The sequence below is a fragment of the Staurois parvus genome, unplaced genomic scaffold, assembly GCF_062004578.1.
Source record: "Staurois parvus isolate SC_StPar_1 unplaced genomic scaffold, SC_StPar_1.0 ptg001698l, whole genome shotgun sequence".
Classification (NCBI taxonomy): Eukaryota; Metazoa; Chordata; class Amphibia; order Anura; family Ranidae; genus Staurois; species Staurois parvus.
Genome location: NW_028319494.1, coordinates 221113 through 245784, shown reverse-complemented (window position 1 = coordinate 245784; position 24672 = coordinate 221113). Strand labels below are relative to the sequence as shown.

Genomic DNA, 24672 nt, shown 5'->3' with positions numbered 1-24672 from the left:
AAACTTGCAGCCTTGCTCCCCCGACGTAAGTCCACAAGGAACCAGATCCAGTTCTGTTTAGTCTAGTGACAACTGATTCCTCCTCTGCAAGGTCTCTGAGAATGACTATTTAGGCACCCCAACCCCCCTTACACAAACATGGGGCCCACAGAGAAAAATTCCTCAATGTTGATCTAGAGGCAGGTCCAACATTCCAGTGGCAGACAAGGGAGGGAGATTCTGCCTGAGCTGCGGAGGACAGCCCAGAGGGGCTCTGGGAGGTGACACACACAGTTTTGTAAGAGTGGTAGAGATCTGGAAGCTAAAATACAGGTGGTAGTCAGAGGACGGGTTTTGTTGCCCTGTAAATACCTGCCATTTCTGTCTTGCTGACTAATCCAGGCAGCTGCAGTTGCGTGAGAGGAGCCAGACAAAAGGCAGCCATGAACAGCTGTGAAGTGATTGTTATCTGACTGTGCAGGGCTATACCACTATGCTGACAGGTCCCCCCACTTACATACAACACCCAGTGTTAACCCCTCCCCTACACAGCTGGTAATGATTACCATATTATTTACATCACAGAAACAAATGCATGTACATTACATACTGTGTCCCGACAGGCCCACCTAAAACTAGAAGTGTATGTCTGGGAAAATACATGCAGGTTTCCCCATGTCTGGTTTCTTGAAAATGCTGCAAGAACAGAAAGATACCTGTTAGGTAATTGCAGCAACATCTCAAAAAACTTGGGACAGGGCCATGTTTACCACGGTGCAGCATATCCTCTTCTAACACTCTTTAAACGTCTGGAAACTGTGAGGAGACCAGTTGCTGGAGTTTTGGGAGAGGAATGTTGTCCAATTTTTGTCTGATTTAGGATTCTAACTACTCAACATCCCTAGGTCGTCGTCTTTGTTTTATTTTTCATTTTAAGATGTGCCAAATATTTGCAACTGATGAAAGGTATGGACTGCAGGCAGGCCAGTTAAGTACCCAAACTCTTCTACTACAAAGTCACACTGTTGCCATAGATACATTATGCTGTTTAGCATTGTCCTGTTGAAATACGCAAGACCTTCCCTGAAAAAGGTGTTTGGATGGGAGCCTATGCTGCTCTAAAACCTGGACATATTTTTCAGCATGGACAGTGCCTTTCCAGATGTGCAAGCTGCCCATTCCATATGCGCTAATGCAGCCACAGACTATCAGAGATGCAGGCCTTTGAACAGAGTTCTGATAAAGCTGGAAGCTCTCTTCTGTAGTCCAGAGGACGCGGCGCCCATGGTTGCCAAAAAGAATGTCAAATTTTGATTCGTCTGACCACAGAACAGTTTTCCACTTTGCAACAGACCATATTAAAGTCAGCTTTGGCCCAGAGAAGAGAGTGGCTTTTCTGGATCATGTTCAGGTATGGCGGACTCTTCGTGTGATTAGTGCTTTAATGTGCTTATTTGGATGGCAAGGCAAACTGTGTTCAGACCGTGATTTTCTTAAAGCTGTAGCTGCTGACTTAAAAAACAGCCACTCACCTTTCCTTTGATGCAGCAGTGTCCTCCCCGCAACCCGTTTCCACAGCCGTCCCGTGTTCCCGGCGCCAGCATCTTCAGCGTGAGCATCCGGCTGTGACGGCTTGCGGCTTCCACTCCCGATCGCCTAGGCCAGGGGTCTCCAAACTATGGCCCTCTAGGTGTTGAAGAACTGCAAGTCCCATGAGGCCTTGCAGAACTGAAAGCCACAGGCAAGGCTCCCAGGAGGCATGATGGTACTTTTAGTACTTCAACAGCTGGAGGGCCATAGTTTGGAGACCCCTGGCCTAGGTGATCGCAGCGGAAGTGAGAGCGGATACCTGTCAATTTCAGATACCCACTCCCCAAAGGTGCCAATCCTTAATGGGGAGCAGTCATTAAAGCAGAACTTCCCCTTTTGGGTGGAGCTCCGTCTTAAAATGGTACATTTTCTCAGTTTTAAACATTTGATATGTTTTCTATTTTCTATTGTGACTAAATTATGGGTTTATGAGAATTGTAAATCTTTGCATTCGGTTTTTATGTAGATTTTAGACAGCGGCAAAAAATTTTTGTAATTGGGGATGTAAACCAAGGGTCAGGGATACTGGTGATGTCATTATCCAAATATTACATTGCCAAGATTTGGGGAGGTGGGCCTGAGAGGGAACTACTCTCCAGGCCGTAGCACCAGTTAGGTGGGCAAAGCTTGAAGGAGAACAGAGAAACTAGTTCCCCATCAGGTCCATTTTGCTTTTGGTTAACAGCAGATGGCACTGGGTGGATTTAAAAGTCGCTATTGGACTGAACAACAGCTATGGATGTGCTCACTGTCACGCACCGTCAATCAAAGGCAAGGAGGGCCTGACGGGGAAAATGTACTGTCAGTTCCCATCAAGCCCCGCCCACCCAACTACAAAACACATCAGTCATGCACTTGACTGTGTGATGGGCACAGTGGCCAGGAAGGGAGCACAGATTCATGCACCAGATTCTGACAGGTCGACAGAGGAATATCTAAAAATATGGCAACATGAGAAGCAACAAAGAAGAAAATTAAAAACAAAACAAACATCACCCACAGTTGCAAAGCTGTAAAAAACATTTCTGCAACTTGTAAAAAGGAAACAAATTTATGTCACTTTCACAAATAAACCAGCCTCATGCATTTTTTTGTCAAAAAGACAATCTATTCCCACTTACCATGCATGCAGGTCTTTCCATCATCCTTGAGGCGCACACCCGTGGGACAGGCACACTGATAGAAAGGCTCTGCTGGTGACATCAGACATAGGTGAGAACAACCACCATTGTGACCAGCACATGGATTGGTAGCTGCAAGAAAAGGAACATAAATGTAATTAGACTGAGTAATAAAATACCCATTTGTGAAAGCCTCTACAACCTGCCCCACCTGCAGCAGCTTGGCAAAGGAGTCCAATTTTGGAAGCTTTGCTGATTTGCTGTTTACAGAGGACCTAAATCTCCTGTGTTAGCGTCGAGCTATGCTAGCAGTGAGGAGGATAAATGATGGATCAGAGGGACTGAAATACCATCCTCAGAAAAAGTGCTGCTCAGGGCTTCCATAGGCCTTAGGCCTACATGATTTGCGTGCAGTACTGGCCTTGAAAAACAAACTAAAAACCAATGCATTTTCAAAAGGAGTTTTTGCAAAGCAAAGGTTCTCTCTATGAAAGAGGAAAATCCCTTTTATAATCAGGCAGGTATTTGCATGTAGCAACACATTCAAAACTTTTTAGTTTTGGATAGAATGAAAAAGGATCAGAACTGTCCAGCTTAAAGGAGATGTGTAGGGTATATTAAAAAAAAAAAACCTACATACATACATACAGTTGCAAGAAAAAGTATGTGAACCCCTTGGGATTACATGGAGTTTTGCATGAATTGGGCATAAAATGTGCTCTGAACGTCATCTAAGTCACAACAATTGAAGAACACAGTCTGCTGAACATAATACTACACAAACATTAAATGTTGCCATGGTTTAATTGCACATAACATGTAAACATTCACAGTGCAGGGAGGAAAAAGTATGTGAACCTTTGGACTTAACTGGTTGACCATCCTTTGGCAGCAATAACCTCAACCAAACATTTCCTGTAGTTACAGATCAGACCTGCACAACGATCTGGAGTAATTTTGGACCACTCCTCTTCACAAAACTGTTTCAGTGTAGCAATATTCTTGGGATGACTGGTGTGAATCGCTCTCTTTAAGTCATGCCACAGCATTTCAATTGGGTTGAGGTCAGGACTCTGACTGGGCCACTCCAGAAGGCGTATTCTGTGCTGTTGCAGCCATTGTTTTGTTGAATTATTTGTATGCTTTGGGTCATTGTCCTGTTGCATCACCCATCCTCTGTGGAGCTTCAGTTGGCGGACAGATGGTCGTACGTTTTCCTGCAAAATGTCTTGATAAACTCTGGAATTCATTTTCCCATCAATGACAACAATCCGTCCAGGCCCTGAGGCAGCAAAGCAGCCCCAAACCATGATGCTCCCTCCGCCATGTTTTACAGTGGGGATGAGGTTTTGATGTTGGTGTGCTGTGCCTTTTTTTCTCCACACATAGTGTTGTGTGTTCTTCCTAAACAACTCAATCTTGGTTTCATCTGTCCACAGTATATTTTGCCAGTAGTGCTGTGGAACATCCAGGTGCTCTTTTGCAAACTTCAAACATGCTGCAATATTCTTTTTGGACAGCAATGGCTTCCTCCGTGGTGTCCTCCCATGTACTCCATTCTTGTTTAATGTTTTCCTTATTGTAGATGTGTCAACAAAAATGTTAGCATGTGCCAGAGATTTCTGTAGGTCTTTAGCTGACACTCTGGGATTCTTCTTTACCTCATGCAGCATTCTGCGCTGTGCTCTTGCAGTCATTTTTTACAGGACGACCGCGCCTAGGGAGAGTAGCAACAGTGCTAAACTTTCTCCATTTGTAGACAGTCTGTCTTACCGTGGACACATGAACATCAAGGCTTTTGGAGATACTTTTGTAACCCTTTCCAGCTTCATGCAAGTCAACAATTCTTGATCGTAGGTCTTCCGAGAGCTCTTTTCTGCGAGGCCTGGTTCACATCAGACAGTGCTTCTTGAAACCAGTAAACCCAAAACAGGTGTGTGTTTTTTAAGGGCAGGACAGCTGTCAGCAACACATCCAATATCATCACACTGATTGGAGTCAAGGTTGGCTCACTCCTGGCTCCAATTAGCTCTGGGAGAAGTCATTAAGCTAGGGCCTCACATACTTTTTCCTCCCTGCACTGTGAATGTTTACATGTTATGTGCAATTAAACCATGGCAACATCTAATGTTTGTGTAGTATTATGTTCAGCAGACTGTGTTCTTCTATTGTTGTGACTTAGATGACGTTCAGAGCACATTTTATACCCAATTCATGCAAAACTCCACGTAATCCCAAGGGGTTCACATTCTTTTTCTTGCAACTGTACATATTCACCTCCATGCTGCAGCATCAGTCTGATGCTGCAGCTGTCCCTACCAGCTCAAAGCCTTAAAACTTGACCACATATCGCTCAGTTCTTGGAATGGAGAGCAATGACTGCCAGTCACTGCTCTCCTCTCTGCTCCCCCAGCGCTCAATGGAGCACCAGGCTGGAGAAGGTGTGGGTGTAGCTGGCTTCAGCACTCAGCTGGGCGATGAGAGCCAGAGCCAGCTTTAATCTGGGAGCTGGATGAATCCTGACAATACAGTTGGGCCCTTCCAGAGCGGCGCTGTGACGTTAGCTGACTGAGGGCTTTAGCCTATTGTTGGGCGATTCTGGGTCATAGGAGAGCAAAAAGTGCATGCAATTATGTAACCCAGAAGAGAAGTATGGCCAAAAAAAGCTTTGGTCATACTTCTCTTTTAATGCTATACAAGTCCCCACTGTGGAAATGGTTTCCTGTTTGTGTAAAGGCAAGGGAGCAAAAAACTAATAATCGCTTTTTCTCCGTTAAACTAAAATCTGCTTTACTGGATAAACATGACTGAGTACTTACCATTTGGCTGTCTCAGCTGGCTGAACACATGGATGTCCATAGGAGAGAAGATATTGGTGTCCACCTCACGGCGGTCCTCTCCAGTATACTTGTTACAGGCCAGGATAGAATGTGTGGTCCAGTCCGTCCAGTATATTGTGTCCCCGAACAAGGTTAGAGCAAAAGGGTGAGGGAGAGAGCCCTTCACAACAGTTTGTCTAAAGAAAAAAATGCAAAATGAAAGTCAAAGGAGAGACATACAAGGCTGCAAAATATTTTATATTCGGTTATAATTTGCATTTATGCTGCAGATTAGACACTCTATTTAAAGCGGTAGTAAACTGTATTAAAAAAAGAAGGTAAAAAAAACTGATCCCCCTGCAGGTTAATGTCTTAATGACAAACTTACCTAAAAACAGATCCCTCCACTGGCGCGCTGTCACCGCTGACAGATTCATTCTTCATCCTACCGCTTGTCGGGCTCCGGCTATTTGAATGGCTGATCCACGATTACCTCAGTCCAGCACATGTGTGTGGGAGTGACAGTCGTGGCACAGCTCTTATATGGACAGAATGCCATCCATTGAGAACACAGTGTGGACCCGCTGGTGACATCACTGGCTGCTACATATGTAAATAGCTCTTAAACTATGTACATTTAGGAGATATTCACCGTACCTACAGGAAAGCCTCATTATACACTCACTTTTAGGTACAAGAGAAAAAGCAGACTTTACTACCACTTTTCTGGAACGAGAAAAAGGTTAATGTATTCGTAATTAGAATTTGTATTTCTATAGGGCTTTTCTGCTCAGGGACTCAAAGTGCTTTATCTGCTGTTAGTGATGCAGCCATTTCTGAGTGAGCTCAGAAGAATATTATACTATGTCCAATTTTAGACAGCCAATACCCTCCCAGCATATCTTTGGAGTGGAAACCGGAGTACCCGGAGCACACCCATGTAAAGTCATGGAGAAAATGCATACTCCATGACATACTGTACAAACCAGGGACCCCAGAGCTGCAGGCAAAAGTGCTACTCACAGGACCACTGTGCTACCCACAGTAGCATAACTGTATCTCAATTTGTCAGTAAATATGGATTAATCCTTTAATACATCTGCAGGTTTAGCGGGGCCCCAGTGCTGAAAGTTCCTGGTCCTGTTACCACCCATTGTTTTTAAAATGAAGAAAGCAAGAGGTGGATGGGAACACAAAATTTCAAAGAACCCCCAAGAGTGAGAGACCTTAACAATGGCTGCCACAGGCCTTAAGCACATTCATTTAATCACTGTAGTCCACAAGAACAAATGACTAGAGCTCAAGGACGGCTTTTTACATTAAATAGGTATAAGCATGTGAATGCTTTTCACAGCAAAGCAATGTTGCTGCCTTGACTGCCCATACACTGTATAGAGCAGTGGTGGGCAACCTTTTTTTCAACTGAGCCAAATCTCGCCAAAACCACGATTGAAATTTATTTTGAGAGCCACATTTTTAAAACTGAAAATACATCCCCCATATAGTAATTCATCCCCCATAGTAATTCATCCCCCCTATAGTAATTCATCCCCCATATAGTAATTCATCCCCCATATAGTAACTCATCCCCCATATAGTAACTCATCCCCCATATAGTAACTCATCCCCCATATAGTAATTCATCCCCCATATAGTAATTCATCCCCCATATAGTAATTCATCCCCCCTATAGTAATTCATCCCCCCTATAGTAATTCATTCCCCATATTGTGTCAATTCACTTACCTTTGCTCCGCGCGTTCCTCTCGCCGTGTTCCCGCGCCGTTCCGGTCTTCAGGGCGGACTGTGAGAGGAGAGGAGTTTGTCACGCTGCCCCGCCTACATCCTGACAGCCAATGTTTGCCACGCTCCGCGGGCCGGATTAAAAGGTGCGCCGGGCCGTATGCGGACTGTAGTTTGCCCATTGCTGGGCTAGCTGCAGAGTCCTGACTTTTGGGGCGGCCGCACGAGAGGAGGGAGGGGAGCGGGCGCCCGGCACACAGAAGAGCCGCATTAATGTGTGTAAAGAGCCGCATGTGGCTCGCGAGCCGCGGCTTGCCGACCACTGGTATAGAGGAAGGACTTTGGAAAAGTAGTTCTGGAGGCATGCTTAAGTCAATAAGAATTGACCTTCCAGCAAAAGAAATTTTATAAGCCTGGTAATGAGGTTACAGAGTGATGAAAGCGGTTTGTTGCTACAGTAACAAGGTAAATACTTTGAATGCTAGAACATGATCTAGAGGAGAGGGAGGTTTGGGATAATGTTTGGGTAAAGCCTAGCATAGTAAGCACTGCAATATTAAGCACATCTGTGCTCACGCTACACCACAGGCCAAATCCGACCCTTCAGGCCATTTCATGTGGCCCTTGCGCCTCTCCTGCAGGTACTCCCTTGTCTCCACCCCCCACCTTGTCACAGCAGTTGGCAGCAGAGAGGAGAATAGAACTCATCTGCCAAATCCTGCAGCTGCAGCACCCCCTCATCTCTGCCTCCCCTGGTCTCAGCATTCAGCAGACTCTGGTAACTGACTGTACTCCTTCTCTGATCCTCCTCCAGACCCTGCACTTTCTGCTTTCCAGCTCTGCCCCCAAAGGGGGGTTCACAGTGATGTTAGGGAGGGTGTAGGATTCTTGACATCTGATGTAATGGGTGATGGGGTACTCCTGACATCTAGTCTTACAGACACATCCGGCCCTTTGATGGCAACCATAATGCTGACATGGCCTGCAATGAAATGGAGTATGATACCCCTGCTCTACACTATGCTTTCCCTATAAAGAAAGGTCTGGTGTTATTTTAAACAGTTTTACGCAACTAAAACATATACACTGAACAGCATTTTCAGAAAGCCATTGTAAGGCCTCTCAGGAAAGCTCCCAGACTTTAGTATTAAATATAATCTAGTGAATATTTGCATGTAAATTTCTGCGTGCGCTAATCAGGGTCCATTCTGCTGCAAATGAAAGCGAGCGAGTGATTTTGTGTCATGTAGCCAGTCACAAGGAACTCTTTATGCAATCAGTCTGAGAACGCAGTAAAACAAAGGAGACTTTATGGAAAATCATGGAAAGTACGGCTTGTGTCCGCTGCCATTTCCTGCCTGGAGCTCTGGGAGATTATCACAAGTGTAATCAGACACAGGGAGCAATGAAAAACAGATCCCCCAGAGGTGAGCAGCCGGCTAAAGTAAACAGGTTTGCCCTGAGCCAGAGAGTCCTCACAGCTGGAACCGTTTGGTACTTACAAATAAAACAAATTTAGGTTCACCAACCCCTGGGAAGAACAAAGGCCTGGAGAAGGAGTATGAAGACTAAACACGCTGGTTAGACATTTTCTCCTTAACTATTCCAGTGCTGTTTCTGCCTATTCTAGAACCACACACACAAAATACTGTGTATATATCCACTGTAATTCCTGGGTAAAACAGCACAATAAGGGAAAAAAAAAAAGGATTTCCTAGAATAAGGAAATTGTGTATGGGACTCTCACAAAGGTCTCCTCTAACCATTGCAACCTTCCCTTTCTCATTGAAACTATAGGTTCACCATCACTTCAATTATTTGTTCACTCAACCAGAGCTCACTAGGTCTCCTGTGTCCTGTTTGCAGTTTGCAAACTGTACTAGAGATTGGCAACTTGACCATTTGTGAACTTCTCATTTCATATCAATCAGCAATCTCTTACTCAATCAAATGTTCTTTAGAATGAAGAAAAACCTCTTGACTGGCACATATAATTGCTGCTCCCAAACTCCCTCATAGAAGTTTGTCTAGTATCAGATGGTCTCTGGGTACAAGAAATGCAGGAAGTCTATCCGTGATGCACCAATATATCAGCTGCCAAAAAGTATTGTTAAAATGATCAGGTTATCAGCGCTTTGCAGAAAAAAAAAAAAAAAAAAAAAAGGTGCCAATAATGCCGATTTTTTTTATTTATTATTATTTTATATATTTAATTTTATTTTCTGTCCAACTTTTGTGTGCTACTTTTAATAAAAGTTAATCTTGAATTTCTGGTTTTGGTCCAGAATTTATTTCGATGCACCACTAAAGTCTCTTCTTTTCAGGCAGATACTGTCTGACAGACTAGATAGAGGAACTAAGCCGGCCATACATGGAACGAATGGCTTAAAGTCCGAATTTTGATCTATACAGTGAAGGAAATAAGTATTTGATCCGCTGCTGATTTTGAATGTTTGCCCACTCACAAAGAAATGATCAGTCTAAAAATCGAATGGTAGGTGTATTGTAACACAGACAGAATAGCAACAAAAAATTCAAAAGAAATGCATGTCTAACAAATTATGCACAAATTTGCATGTTCATGATGGAAATAAGTATTTGATCCCCTAACATTCAGCAGGATTTATGGCTACCAGGTGTCTTTCATACAGGTAACAAGCTGAGCTTAGAAGTAGTCTCTTAAAGGGAGTGCTGCTAATCTCATTTTGTTACCTGTATAAAAGACACCTGTCCAAAGGAGAAATTAAACAATCAGATTCCAAACTCTCCACCATGGCAAATACCAAAAGAGCTGTCCAAGGATATCAGGGACAGCCTTGTGTAGACCTACACAAGGCTGGACTGGGCTACAAAACTATCGCCAAGCAGCTTGGTGAGAACGTAACAACAGTTGGTGCAATCATTCACAAATGGAAGAAACACAAAAACAACCAATCAGTCTCCCTAGGTCTGGTGCACCATGCAAGATCTCACCTCGTGGAGTGTCAATGATCATGAGAACAGTGAGGAATCCTCCCAGAACTTGTCAATGATCTCCAGACAGCTGGGACCACAGTCACCAAGAAAACAATTGGAAACACATTACGCTGACAAGGATTGAAATCCTGCAGTGCCCGCAAGGTCCCTCTGCTCAAGAAAGCACATGTCTAGGCCCGTCTGACGTTTGCCACTGAACATCTGAATGATGCAGAGGAGGATTGGTTGAAAGTGTTGTGATCAGATGAGACCAAAATCGAGCTCTTTGGCATCAACTCAACTCGCCGTGTTTGGAGGAGGAGGAATGCTGCCTATGACCCCAAGAACACCATCCCAACTGTCAAACATGGTGGTGGAAACATTCTGCTTTTGGGGTGTTTTTCTGCTAAGGGGACAGGACAACTGCACCGCATCAAAAGGGACAATGGATGGAGCAATGTACCATCAAATCTTGGGTGAGAACCGTCTTCCCTCAGCCAGGGTATTGAAAATGGGTCATGGATGGGTGTTCCATCATGACAATGACCCAAAACACACGGCCAAGGCAACAAAGGAGTGGCTCAAGAAGAAGCACATTAAGATCCTGGAGTTGCCTAGCCAGTCTCCAGACCTTAATTCGATTGAAAATCTGAGGGAGCTGAAAGTTCGAGTTGCCAAACGTCAGCCACCAAACCTTAATGACTTGGAGAGGATCTGCCAAGAGGAGTGGGCCAAAATCCCTCCTGAGATGTGTGCAAACCTGGTGGCCAACTACAGGAAACGTCTGACCTCTGTGATTTCCAACAAGGGATTTGCCACCAAGTACTAAGTCATGTTTTGTGAAGGGGATCAAATACTTATTTCCCTCATGAACATGCAAATCAGTGCATCATTTGTTAGACATGCATTTCTTTTGAATTTTTTGTTGCTATTCTGTCTCTGTGTTACAATACACCTACCATTCGATTTTTAGACTGATCATTTCTTTGTGAGTGGGCAAACATTCAAAATCAGCAGGGGATCAAATACTTATTTCCTTCACTGTATATAGGCACTGAGGTTGTACAGAAGTCAATCTATCGATGAGATTCTGTACAACTTTCCTGAGGGATTTTCCAGTTCGATCAGCACTGCAGGCTATAGCCTGCAACAGGTGATCGGTTTATTCTGATGATGCGGAGGTCTATTGTTAGAATACAATAGCTCAGTGATGAGGATTCCCCCCTCCACAGAGTGTGTGGTTGGGGAAAGCGAGTCAGCTGGTTGAATGAAAAAAAACCTAACAACTCTATGGGCTGCCATTGTAAGGCATAAATATGAGCAGACCCAGCATCAAATTACAAATATGATTGCCCTTAAGTGCATATACAATTACAAAATTGTAGAATTAAAGAATGTTAATAGGATAAGCACAATAGTAACGAAAAGCGCTGTGCTTTATAAAGGAGCCTTTATTTAGCAGTGGAATAGCAATGGTAAAGCAATACCACTGTTTCAAAACTGGGCTCTTGGAGCTCATTCACACCCATGATTAGGACCAGACAACGCATTCCAGCAGCTGGAATCACAAGTGTATGCAAACGGCTGTGGCAGGAATCCTGTATAAAGCAATGACAGGTTGACAGGAGCCGCAGCTGTCCACCACTGCTCATTGCTGTTCACATGTGTCTGCACATTGAGCAGTTACCTGCAGTTAGGGACAGATGATTGCATTCAGGGCCAATAATCAGTCCCCAACGACAGGCAACTCCTCTGTGTGGATACATGAAAAAGCAGTGTACAACTGCAGCTACTTTGTACAGGCTTCCCGCCACAGCGAGTTGCGTTCACCTGTCATTCCAGCAGCAGCAGCAATCAGCTGCCTGGCCCTAATGACAAGTGTGTTGGAGCAGCTAAAGCTGAACTCCAGAAAAAAATAAAACCACCCCCTTGTAGTGTCTGCACCGCAATGGTTGGTTTCTGTCTAGAGGACTCCATAAAGCACTTTTACTTACCTGATCCTACCATACAGGTCCCCGCAGACTCTTCTCACCTTTGCGTCGATGGTCTAAGGGCACTATCTGCAGAAATTCCTTTTTCCACACTGGATAAAAACAATCGTTTTGTATAAGCTCCCCTCATATCACAATGCTGGTGTGATGTGTGGTACACAAACATAGCATGTTTACATTTTTCTGCACTACACTGGATAGCGCCACAGGTCACCGCATAGCAGCACAACACACTGATGTGCACAGATAAATGAAGTGTCACCATTTTAACTTCAATAAAGTTAAAAGAAGCAAAAACAAGTAGTATTTTGCATCACATTGCTCTCTGCCAAAGCCAACACGGACACTAGTCTGCTCGGTAAGTGTCATTTCGTGTCATCATGACTGAAGCAGGGACCATAGCACTGCATTATACATGAGAACACTGAGGAATAATCAACATTAAGAGCGGAAAGGAGCAGCATCTGAAGGGCAGACAAAGAACTGGGTAAGTGAAGCAACATTCAACTTCCTGAGGGATAAACAAGCAGTTAACTTTATAAAAAAAAAAAAAATAATAAATTTCAACTTGAATTCACGGTGCTGTAATTTTCTGTAAAATGTATTGCAATATGACAACCTGGAGGCATTTTGTACAGAGATAGTATACAAAATGCCCCCCAGAAATGTAATGTCTTACAAGTGTGACTGGCTAATTTTCCCAGAGGTATGCACCAAGATACAATTCAGATTTTGAGCATTGCCTGCAAAAAAAAAAAAAAAAATTACTTTTGGAGAGATACTCCGAAAGGGAAATCACATCTACAGAGATGCAGACCCTGCTACTTTCCTCAGAGCCCTGCAGGTGCAACAGCCGATTGATATCACTCCCATACAGTTTCTCTCGGTGCATGGATACAAACAGCCAGCTATTTTTTCAGAATCATAAAAAGGTAGGAATCTGCAACAAAAGTTTGTTAAAATCCCTGGAATGTACATAGATCACCCAGAGGGGAAGGTTTGTTTCCTCAACAAAAGTGGAGTTACTTTTTAACACTAGCAATGCAGGTGCAATCCCACTGCAAAAGGGGCTATTTAGGGGTTCTTGAGTTGGGCTTTAAAATGATTGTCTTCTTTGCTCCCTTTGGGTCTGTTAAAGACACCACTGAACACGTTAGGTCATTTCTGTTCAAGTGTTATGTCATACAGCTGTTCTGTGTCCTCTACGCATTTCTTTGTTATATCAAGAATTGTAGTTTACTCTCCTAGTTCTTTCATTCGATCTAGAGAATGATTCGCCTTTATTTTGCAGAAATCTGAAGGTGGGTGGGTAGGAGTAGATTAGAGATAAAGATCTGGGCAGGGCTGACACCAGTCAGTCCACAAAAATGCTGTGTGTTGTCAGCCCATAACAGGACTTCAGAGCACATTTCTGGCAGATGAACGGGTATCTACCTGTACCTGAAGGATCTCTAAAGGGATAAAACATAGTGAAAATAAATTGACTGCACAGACATGCTGAAGATTTTTTTTTTTTTTGGTGGGGGGGGGGGCGGGGGCGGTGAATGGGGGTCTTGCCTTGACAATTTTATTTTTGTACAAATAGTGAAGCTTTCTGCAGAGAGAGACTGCAGTAAGGCTCCATGCACACTATAAGCTAAAAGATGCCAGGAAAATACTTACAATGGCGTTTTTTTTTGCCAGGTTTTTCCAGCATTCAGCTTTTATTCACTGGCAATTTAAAAAAAAATAACTTTTTTTTTTCTTTGCTCCTATAAGGCAAAGCTTCAAAAACGCTTGTAGACAATAGTGTATATGGACACATAGAAAAACACTATTTAGAAGCAGAAAATGAAAATGCTCAAAAGCTGCTGCTAGGAGTGTTTTTAAGCTATTGTGCATGGAGTCTAAATGTGTTTTGAGTGCCGTGTTCCTTGCTTGTATCCCAAGCATAGTTGTAAAGCATAGGAGGCCTGGTATTTTTCCAGGAAAGGTAACAATCCAGCTGTTCCCCTTAGATTCACCACTTGTACAGAGTAGCTGATACTGATGGGCTGCTATGAGTAACAGACCCATTTTTGTTCATGAATTCAGGCTCTGTGTATTTAAAAGGTATAATTAAGCCCATAAAAGTTTCAAAAACCAAAGCATAAAAAGAGATTTAGGTGTGGCGTGCAAGAGTACAAGAAACGTTACATATTGTGAACCAGCAGAGTAATAATGGGACACTGAACATACGCCTGAAGCCAGGCAACAAACGGGAAAACACAGATCATGCTTAGACGTAAGCCAGCCATACACGGATCAGCAGGGATTGGCCAGATTTAGATCCATGTATAGACACCCTGGCTGTACTGAAATCAATTTACTGATTGACTTCTATACAACCAGTCTGTCAAGTTCTTCCCGATTGATTAATGCCACCAGCTATAGCTGGCAGGACTGATCATTGTACTTTTATGGCAGGGAAGTCTGCCCATCTTCAGAACATAATAGCGCAGTGGGAGCGATTCCCATCCACTTTGAATGTGTGGACTGGGGACTCCATTATTCAACCCGCTAGTTGAACAAAAAGAAAAAAAAAAAAAAAAGGGGGGAGATCAATGTATGGGTCTTCGATGAACCATTTCCATGGTGGCATGCTCTACAATTCTATATCAGTCTGCGTCACTGAAGTAGCCATTGACTGGCTATAAGAGCAATTAAATCCTACAGAACAGAGAAGTGGCTCAGCTAAGAGTCAGGGCCAAAGAGGTAAAGTTTTTCTTTCATAAACAGGTATTTAAAAGCAGCAGAGATCAGAAAGCTGTCAAGGCTGAATGACACTGCCAGCAAGAGAATGTAGTACACAGATTAATGAGGATGAATATCAGATCCATTTTCACACATCAAGAAAATTCTGTAAGGAGATTCAGTGCGTTTTCATTTTATAATGTAGAGAATAAAATTTCTCGCAGCCACTGCCGTCCAGGGTCATGACATGAACTGGGAAATAAGAATTTGTTAATGGTGCGTGTAATACACACAATCATTTCCTGCTGATACAGAGGTGGAGAGGCTAACAAGGACAGGAAGAGCAGCAGTCACATCTATATAAAAGGTGCAACAGCTATGTAAACAATCCTTTCTGGACATAAGCAACACGAAAAGGAATATATATATATATATATACATACAAACATACACACCGACCTGCATTTTCACTTAGAAGGGCAAGAAAGCAGGAGAAGGATAACCCACCAACCAGACAAGTGTCTTCTTGGCACTAAAGCTGTGTCCTCAAAGTCAACAATAAAGAACTTTACAGATTCACTGCAGTCTACTTGAACACAAGGCCTGGCATCCTATAGGCACACCATCTCAGGTATGTAAACATATCATTTAGATGTTAAGGGTCACTGAGCTATACATTATTCACATTTTTATTTTTCTACACAGACTATAGATGAAGCATTCACAGCCAAGTCAGATGGCATCCAGAGGCAGATCCATTTGCTTCTAGTTATCTCTTGGATGTCTCCTTTGGCTTTATTTTCTTAATGGGTGAATGAATTCCATCACTCCAAACAGTTCAAGAAAGCTGGCAGCACTTTACACAGCAGAGCTGGCAGGAGTTCAACAGCCCTATGTGTGCTGGGGAGGGGGGGAGCCTTCCAGGCATCTCACAGCGTGTCAGCAGCAGCAACTGAAGAGTGTCCCCATTCTTCAAATACGAACTTCACAAATCTGAAAGACAGCCTTCTTAGGCCACAAACACATTATTCCACTATTACTCCCACCTTCCTTCCTCTTGATATGTGATATTGCTACAGCACAATCTTAAAGTGCTATTAAACCTAAAACCGAAAATGTAATATATGGCAGCTTACCAATTGTTAGATGTGGTGGCTGCATTAGTTGTGTTTTTTTTCCCCCTGTTTTCACATGGTGATCAGGCCATTAACATCTCCAGTATTAGAGCGCCCCCACTGCGGATGAAGGCACACAGAGGGCACAGCAGCATTGCCAGTCTGGGGAGGCGGGGCTGGAGTGTTAGACGTACTAGCAGATTTAGATACACTAAAAATTGAAGCCAAACTCCAGCTAACACTAAGCAATTACAGCAGTTTTTTTCCCTTTTGGGATACAGGGTTTACGTAAATAAAATATGAGAATTGTAAGCACCAGTCAGTGGTAAATGGCGTGTCTGCTCACTGTAACCTGTAACTGATGCTATCTGCTGGAGAACTTGTTCATGGAAAAAAAAAAAAACACAACACACAACAGACGTACAGGCCAGATTATCGGGTGAAGATAGTAGAAAGCAAGCCTAGAAAAAAAAACTAATGCAGACATTGCACCTAAGAATTGATATGCAATTTAATAAATATCTTATAGAACATTAAAGTGAACATATAACATGGAGTTACAAAGCAAATTAATACTACAGATGACTAGGAGGACCACCTCAAATGTTATCTTACCTTTACAATTGCACCCTCCATGAACCACATTACATTATAGGAAAGCTAGCATCATAAATGCCATGTGCTGTACACCCTGGCCAGGGTCCACAGACATGCATAGGAGTTACACCATCAGTAACTGTCCAATAATTAAAGAGGTTTGCTGCAGGACCCAGAATAATGCCCCGTACACACTATAAGAAAGTCGGACAAACGATCGTCAGATTATCATCGATTGTAAGCAGCTGGTCGAAAGCGATGTGCTTTTATGCATGAGAAAAATATTGTACGATAAAGGCATTGCGTACGAACGTCGTAGCGGTAGCTGTGGAAGTGATGTAATGTACGTGTGACCCGGTATCCACACCTTTTGGTGCCATATTTGTTATCCCCCATCATTGTTGGATCTTTCGCGACGAATTTTGGCTGTAATGCTTACAAATATTCCATGGTGTTTATTTTCTTCAGGTTCTTCCGGGTCATAAGCAGCTACCGATTATGCGCGGTATTTCGTATTCAATTCTTCTTCTAGGAAAACAGTACACATTGAAACCGAAAATCGTTCATTGTGTGCCCGAACAACAAAAATTTTGATGTTTGCGCCATCATTTTCGTTTGTAAGATCGGAATCAGCTGTCGAAAATTATGTACACACCGTCAAAAAATTACACGATTGCTCGGACAAATACGTTCGTCCGATTTTCTTATAGTGTGTACGGGTCATAAGGAGCAGAGAAGATGGCAGATAAAGTGGTAACCCGCACCTGGACCCATTATCATTGAAACAGCACAGTAAGAGGTGAGACAATGTACAAGTATAAATAAGCATACTTGCACATTCTGTCAGGAGCTCACCTCCACCAATAAAAGGTTAATACCATCTCACCGTTCTCTCGTTTTAAATAGGCTCTGCCACACTGTGCAATCATTATAATGTGATTTCATGAAGGGAGAGAAGTCTACATCACAGTAAGTACACACAGCACATGGAGGACCTAAACAGCATAGTGAGCAGACAGGTGACACAGAAAGCTACAGACAGCAAAAGTGATAATCTGTAATGCAGTGTGTAACAAGAGTGCCTAAACAGATCAAACATTTAAGCAAACAAAGACATAGGTTACTACACTATGTACTGAGTGTTTGGCAACATGTCCAACTACTCTTTGAACCATTCCAAATATTATCAATGGCAAACATTTGCAGATTCCTAAAGAAAGGCTCCTTCAGCGTTACCTGTAACTCTGGCTCTTCCTCTCCACCTCCTCTTTCTGTAGGGGTCCATCAAGGTTCTGTCCTTGGACCCCTTCTCTTCTCCATCTACACCTCCTCCCTTGGTCACTTGATAAACTCCCATGGCTTTAAGTACCATCTCTATGCTGATGACACACAAATCTATCTTTCTACCCCTCACCTCTTCAGTCTCCTCACGCATAACTAACCTACTAAGTGACATATCGGCATGGATGTCACTCCACTTCCTCAAACTCAATCTTTCCAAAATGGAGCTCTTTGTATTCCCCCCAGCCCGTGCCCCCTCCTCTGACTTCTCCATCAAGATCAATAACACAACCATCAGTCCCTCCCCTCATGCCAGGGTACTAGATGTAATCCTAGACTCCCATCTGTCCTTTCAGTCCCAAATCCAATCACTGTCCAAATCTTGTAGACTTCACCTCTGCAACATCTCCAAGATACGGCCGTTCCTAACCTCGGAAACCACTAAGCAACTTATTCACTCCCTTGTTATATCATGACTTGACTATTGTAACTCCCTCCTCATTGGCCTACCTCATCGCAGGCTATCCCCTCTTCAGTCTATCATGAATGCTGCTGCCAGACTCATCCACCTTACTAACCGTTCTATATCTGCCACCCCTCTCTGCCAATCCCTCCACTGGCTTCCCATTGCCCAACGGATAAAATTCAAAACATTAACATATAAAGCCATTTATAACTCTGCCCCAAATTACATCACCAATCTTGTCTCCAAATATCACCCAAACCGTACGCTCGGCTCCTCGCATGACCTCCTGCTCTCTTACTCCCTTGTCTCCTCCTCCCATGCTCGTCTCCATCCTCTGGAACTCTCTACCCCAATTTATCAGACTATTGCCTACTCTGCTCACTTTTAGGCAATCTCTGAAAACCTCTCTCTTCAGGGAAGTCTATTCTGCCCTCAGCTAATAATGGAATCTTCTACTCCTCCTACCAGTCCATCCCCCACAGTTATTACCTTTTGTACCACTAGCCCCTCCCTCTTAGATTGTAAGCTCCAAGGAGCAGGGCCCTCCTGGCCCTCTTGTATTGAACTGTATTGTTGCTGTATTGTCTCCCATTATATTGTTCAATTATAGGTTCAAACGAGCAACTGCAACAGAATAAAACCTGCCCCTGACCCTGTGTGCCTGTCTGGGGTATGTCTCATTCAGTGCTAAATCTGTCACAGACCTATACAAATCTGTCTCAGTTTGCTGTCTGGGATTTCATTCACAGGGGTCCCAAATACACATACAAACTGTTACATATGCTTTGCGTTCCTAAATTGCTTCATAAATGTCCCGCAAAGCAGCTTGTGGCTCTCTAAAACGAGCTTCTCACAAATCTCCAGGCTGTGTTCTCAAACACTAGCTCACCCAACAAAACCCCTGGCTATATTCTGAGCAGGCCACAGCTACCTTACACATCTGGCCTGCATATGCATCCATCACCAATTTCTGAGGCAATTCAGCAAGGACAGGGCTTTAATTTTACAAGCACTGTACATGAAGAAAATATGAATCTTATTTACAGTACATACTTTAACAGGAAAAACATATAGAAGCACAACTTGAAACATCTGGACACGAAAACGTAAATGAAAAAAAGGAAAACAATACAATATTGCAAACTCAAGTAAATGTGAGGATGCAGACCACAAATGCCCTTCAACCTCCTATACACTATCTTTGTTAAATAGTTAAATAAAATTTCTGACAGGAAGACACAAACAAAAAGCTACTGTAGAGAAACTGGTAGCCTCAGGCTTGTAAAGAGATCAGGAAATGATTGCTATCAGCATAATATCCTACAGCTGTGTAAACACAAGTCAGGCTGTTACACAGGATTACCAGTGCTGAATTTGTCACCCAATTCTCTTCATAACATCCTCTACACAAACCCTAACAAGGCCCTGTCCATACAACAGGCAGAATACTGCAGTCAGCAAAATGAACTAATATTCCTAGTACATCAGGTAACTAGTGAGATCTCCACCAACGCTATGTAAACCTAAAGTGGATCTAAAGTCAAATCAATATTTACATTAATTTTTAAAGAGGTTAGCACTTCCGCCTGGCAGCACTAGGGTCATCTGTTCGAACTCTAAACGTGGTACTACCTGCGTGAAGTTTGCATGCCCCCCCGTGCCTGCGTTGGCTTTCTCCGGTTTCCTCCCACACTCCAAAGACATGCTGGTAGGTTAATTGGCTCCTGTCTAAATTGGCCCTAGTATGTGTATGTATGAATGTGAATTAGAGACCTTAGACTGTAAGCTCCTTGAAGGTTAAGGACTGATGTGAATGTACATCTACATGTAAAAGCATTGCATAAATTGTACCTGTATATAGGTACCTGTAATAAATAAGTTAAAAAAAAAGTCTCACTACTAGTTCTACCAACCCCTCCACCCATACACCACTTACCAGAGTACGCTCTCTCTCGATCCAGCAGTGATGTTTTCTCTTTGTTGTCACAGGAGCAACAAAAGGCCATTGGTCCATGCTGCTGTCAGTCAAATCCTGTGAGAAGGAAGCAGGGGGAGTGGCCAACCCATGCTGTATGTGTCTATGGATACACAGAACCCAGCTTGGAGGCATGCCTGCACAGGTGCCCCCATAGCACACAGCTTGCTATGGGGGCAATCGGAGAGGAGGAAAAGCTGAGAGTGCCACTCAGTAAAGGTTCCGGCACTGTGCCTGTGTGCTGCGATGACTGAATTCCGGCACATGTGCAGGAGTTATGTCATCTTGCGTTGACAAATCTAGATGGCCAAAGACTGGCATCCAGAGGAAACCATGGAGGAGGAGATGCTGTCCAGAGACCTCACAGGTGGTTCTGGACCTTTGGAGCCAAGATAATTATTGCCGACTTCAGTTCCATTTTAACAAGCCAAGATTTCTAGCAAAACTGTCAGAGAGCTGAGACAAACCATTTAACACTGGCAGGGGTACTTACAATCATTAGCTGTGATTGACTTCAGTAAAACCTTTTTCCCAAAAAGGAAAAAAAAAAAAAAGCTGCTGTAACTGCTTACAAAAGAGTTAGCTGGAGTTTGGCTTTAAATTGTTAGTCACTTATATAAAGTTCATCTAAATCTACTAGTCCATCTAACACCACCATCTCCACTGATTAACAATGCTGCTGTCCAAGAGTGGCTATGTTGCTCCCCAATAAATGCAGAGGGGTGTAAGAGGCCACCTTAAAGTGGAAGTGTACCCATAACGTAATAAAAAAAATAATGTTCTTTCACAAGAAACACACATTCCACATTGATAATTCCCCTACCAAAATTAGCGTGTGCCGTAAATTGCCTCCAGCATTGTTCCTGTTTTTTTGCCAGAGGCTGCCTTTTTGCTGAAGCCCAGAGCCCTGAGCAGCATTAAATCTTTAGGTTGTCAGCAGACCAGCCACTACAAATTTGGCACAGTGCCTAAAAATAGAGAGCAACTGAGCATGTGCAGGGACTATATTTTGCTTGATATTAAACAGCATAGACACTAATTTTTAATGCAAGTCCAGCACCAACACTGTATGAAAAAAAATATTTTTTTTATTCAGAAACCATTAAGGCACAAAAAAAAAAAAAAAAAAAATTAACCCAGCCCGTGAAAAGACTGACACTTTTCAGCCCACAAACTCTGGGCCTTAGACTAAAAACAGAAGTGCACTCCCTTTGATCACTTCTGTACCACAGGCTTGTTTACACTTGTAGTTGGGGGCAGAAAATCCCTGCAGTTGGACCACGCTTTTACCCCCTCCGACTGCTCTCCCTATAGCTGGGAAGGCAGTGGCAGGGGCTGTACACCACAGAACCATGATGCTTTGCTTGATGGCTGCAGTAGGAATTATATCTCATAACACTTAAATGAATGATTCCATGCTACTGCTGCAGGGCAACTACACACAACGCATATGGCTGTGGTGAGGTAGCCCAGCATTTAGGAGGTTAAAATAGTCAGTGAGGAGGCTATACAATGCCTCCTCACTGCTAATCAAATGCTTTCTATAGAGTGATCTTCAGAGAGGGAGGGAATGCACAGAGGAAGGAGTATCCGGTATGGATACGCTGTCCTCCATTTGGGCACTGAGAAATACATGAATTGGGCACAAACACCTGAGGCTTCTGGTGCTGTGCTCTGACAGGATTCTAAACGGGGTCTGATAATTTTAATGAATTCCCCAGATGGTGTCCTATTTTCTTCAATATACTTGGATTCAAATACCCAAGTGTATGGGGTCAACTGTGCCTACTTCATTTCAATACAAAGAACAAAAGACCCCTCCTCATTCTCATACAGATATAATAAAAAACACGTTTGATGGTATATTTAGCAGACCAAAAGATAGCAAATAATAGAAGTTAGTGGCTTTGGTTAAAATACACTTTAAAAGGAAACCTGTACTATTGTTGCAGACTTTTGCCTCTGTAAATACAAGTTTCTTGCCTTAAAATTTTAATCAAATGGCTTAAAGTGGTTGTAAAGGCTCAAGGTTTTTGTTTTACCTTCAAGCATTTTAAGATTGAAGGTAAAAATCCTTCTGTGTGCAGCAGCCCCCAAAATACTTACCTGTGCCAGCGATGTGCATGAGAGCATCGGCTCTCCAGGGACTTTCCTCATTGGCTAAGACAGCAGTGGGATCCACTAGCTCCAGCTGCTGCCAATCACAAGCCAGTGAGCCAATAAGGGAAAGAGTGGGCAGGGCTGAGCTGCACATTTGTGCGTAAATGGACACGCAGAGCAGCAGCTTGGGAGCGAGCCTGCGTGGGTGTCTCCATAGCAAATTGCTTGCGCTAGGATCGCTGTTAGGGGACCTGAGAAGAGAAGAACAGTGGTCGCTCTGTGCAAAACCACTGCACAGAGCAGGTGTATAACAGGTTTGTTATTTTTTTTCTTTTATTTGCCTTTCATATCAATTTTAAGGCAGGGCTCAACAATTCCCAGATGCCAGGTCGCCATGGTGACTAAAACTTTGTCCTGGCGCCTGGGTTTACACAATGCAACACCCCCTGTTCCTGGAAAAAAAAAATTTGAAAATTGCTCTAATGCTGAAGTGGATAATGCATATAAAAAAAAATAAAAAATTAAAATACTGTCTCTAAAATGTCCCTATACAGTCTTGTTCAACAAGTTATTTTCAATACTGAAATGCAGGCCAAATCCTCCTGTCAAATAAATTTCAAGTGTCTCAGACTGATGTGAAATGAAGGCCATCAGCACACTCCCAAAAGAACCCATTTGATCAAACTTCTATAGTAAAACACGGTAGAGTCCTGTAATAAATACAGCCTCAGCACTTACCGAAATGTGCCATCCAGGTTGGACTTGTGGATGAAACTGAGTTTTGCATCAGCCCAGTAAAGCTTCTGCTCTTCATAGTCCAAAGTAAGGCCATTTGGCCAATAAATGTCAGCGTCTATAATAACAGATCGTTGTGTCCCATCCATCCCTGCACGCTCGATCTTTGGCACTTCACCCCAGTCAGTCCAGTACATGTACCTGAAGGACAAAAATTGCATTGTAAAAGCCAGTCAAAGAAGGGAGACACTATTATTTCAACCAATCAACAGTAAAAAAAGATACAAAAATAAAGGCGGCATACACAACTGCAATACACAAATGTTTGTAGATCACAAGTAAACGAGTGCTCATAAAATTCCAACCTGCTACAGTTCCCTCAAAGTTTAAGGTTTATATTTTGCCTTCCCTGGTTCCTCCAATCTGCTGGATACTGTTGTGCTGGATCGGGATCAGGATCAAGTAAGTATAAGGGGTGGGAATCCTGGAATCAGAAGGTTTTTACCTTAATGCACAGACTACATTAAAGTAAAAAAACCTTAAGGCTTGGGAACTACTTTAAAGCAAATAACCGTACAACAGTGTGCCCTGGGTATTGTGACTTTCAAGAAAAGCTGTCTGGGGATACTTCATGAACTATAAAACTACATCACAGTAAAGTAAGCATATACATTCAGAGATGAGAGTACCAAGTATGACCCGGCTACATGTGCATAGAAAGTGTTAACATCACTTGTATCTGAAGAATGGGGCTTGTCTCCAGTATGGGGATTATGTCTCAAGTAAATGCCACAGACAATTACTCTTTGTAGCTGACAAAAAGTGCAGCCTTGAGAAGACAAGTTGAAACAGACAGTTGCGCCACCTCCAATTAGCAAATCATTAAAAGAAATCACCCAGCTTGTATAGTAAACCGCAAAATTTGTTCTCCAATGAAACAAAGAGCAACACAAAAAAGGTGCCTCCCAAAGCCACCAATCCCAGATCAAGGGGGAAAAGGGGATGGGGGGGTTGAGGTTACAGGTAACAAACACAATGACACTAGAGAACTGCAAGGTGAAATTCCAACTATAAAAGTTATCAACAGTAAGCAGAAAGAGGAGATAAGCATTATATAATAAAGCGCAATCGATATACAGTATATTATCTATATAATTTGTTGAATGTTTTAGTATGTCATGTGCAGCATTCATGAAACATGCTGATGATGGCAAAGTCTTTCACTGTTTTTAACTGGTAAGGAGTGAATGATACAATAACACAAATACTGGTATTACAGAAAAGTCATTTTATCCAGCCAATTGTCTAATGCAAACAACATTACAATTACAAAACAAAAAAAAGAGGGTAAGAATTAAAAAGAAATTATTTCCATCGGACTTCTCTCTAAATTGTAAAGATAACTGTACAATGTTACTTCAGATTACTTTAGGCACTTTGCTCCGCAGAAAAAAAAAATCTTTTTAAATAGTATAATGATTTCTGACTAGGCT

General features: G+C 42.9%; 1 protein-coding gene across 1 annotated transcript in view; it reads right to left on the bottom strand.

Annotated features, from left to right (window-relative positions):
* Positions 1–24672, bottom strand: part of LRP6 (LDL receptor related protein 6) — a 131707-nt gene that overhangs the window by 63832 nt on the left and 43203 nt on the right. The window contains exons 3-5 of the mRNA XM_089663487.1: positions 23183–23380; positions 5510–5706; positions 2691–2822 (exon numbers count right to left, since the gene is read on the bottom strand). Of these exons, the coding sequence (XP_089519613.1) occupies positions 2691–2822; positions 5510–5706; positions 23183–23380 (527 nt within the window). The remainder of the gene's footprint in view (positions 1–2690; positions 2823–5509; positions 5707–23182; positions 23381–24672) is intronic.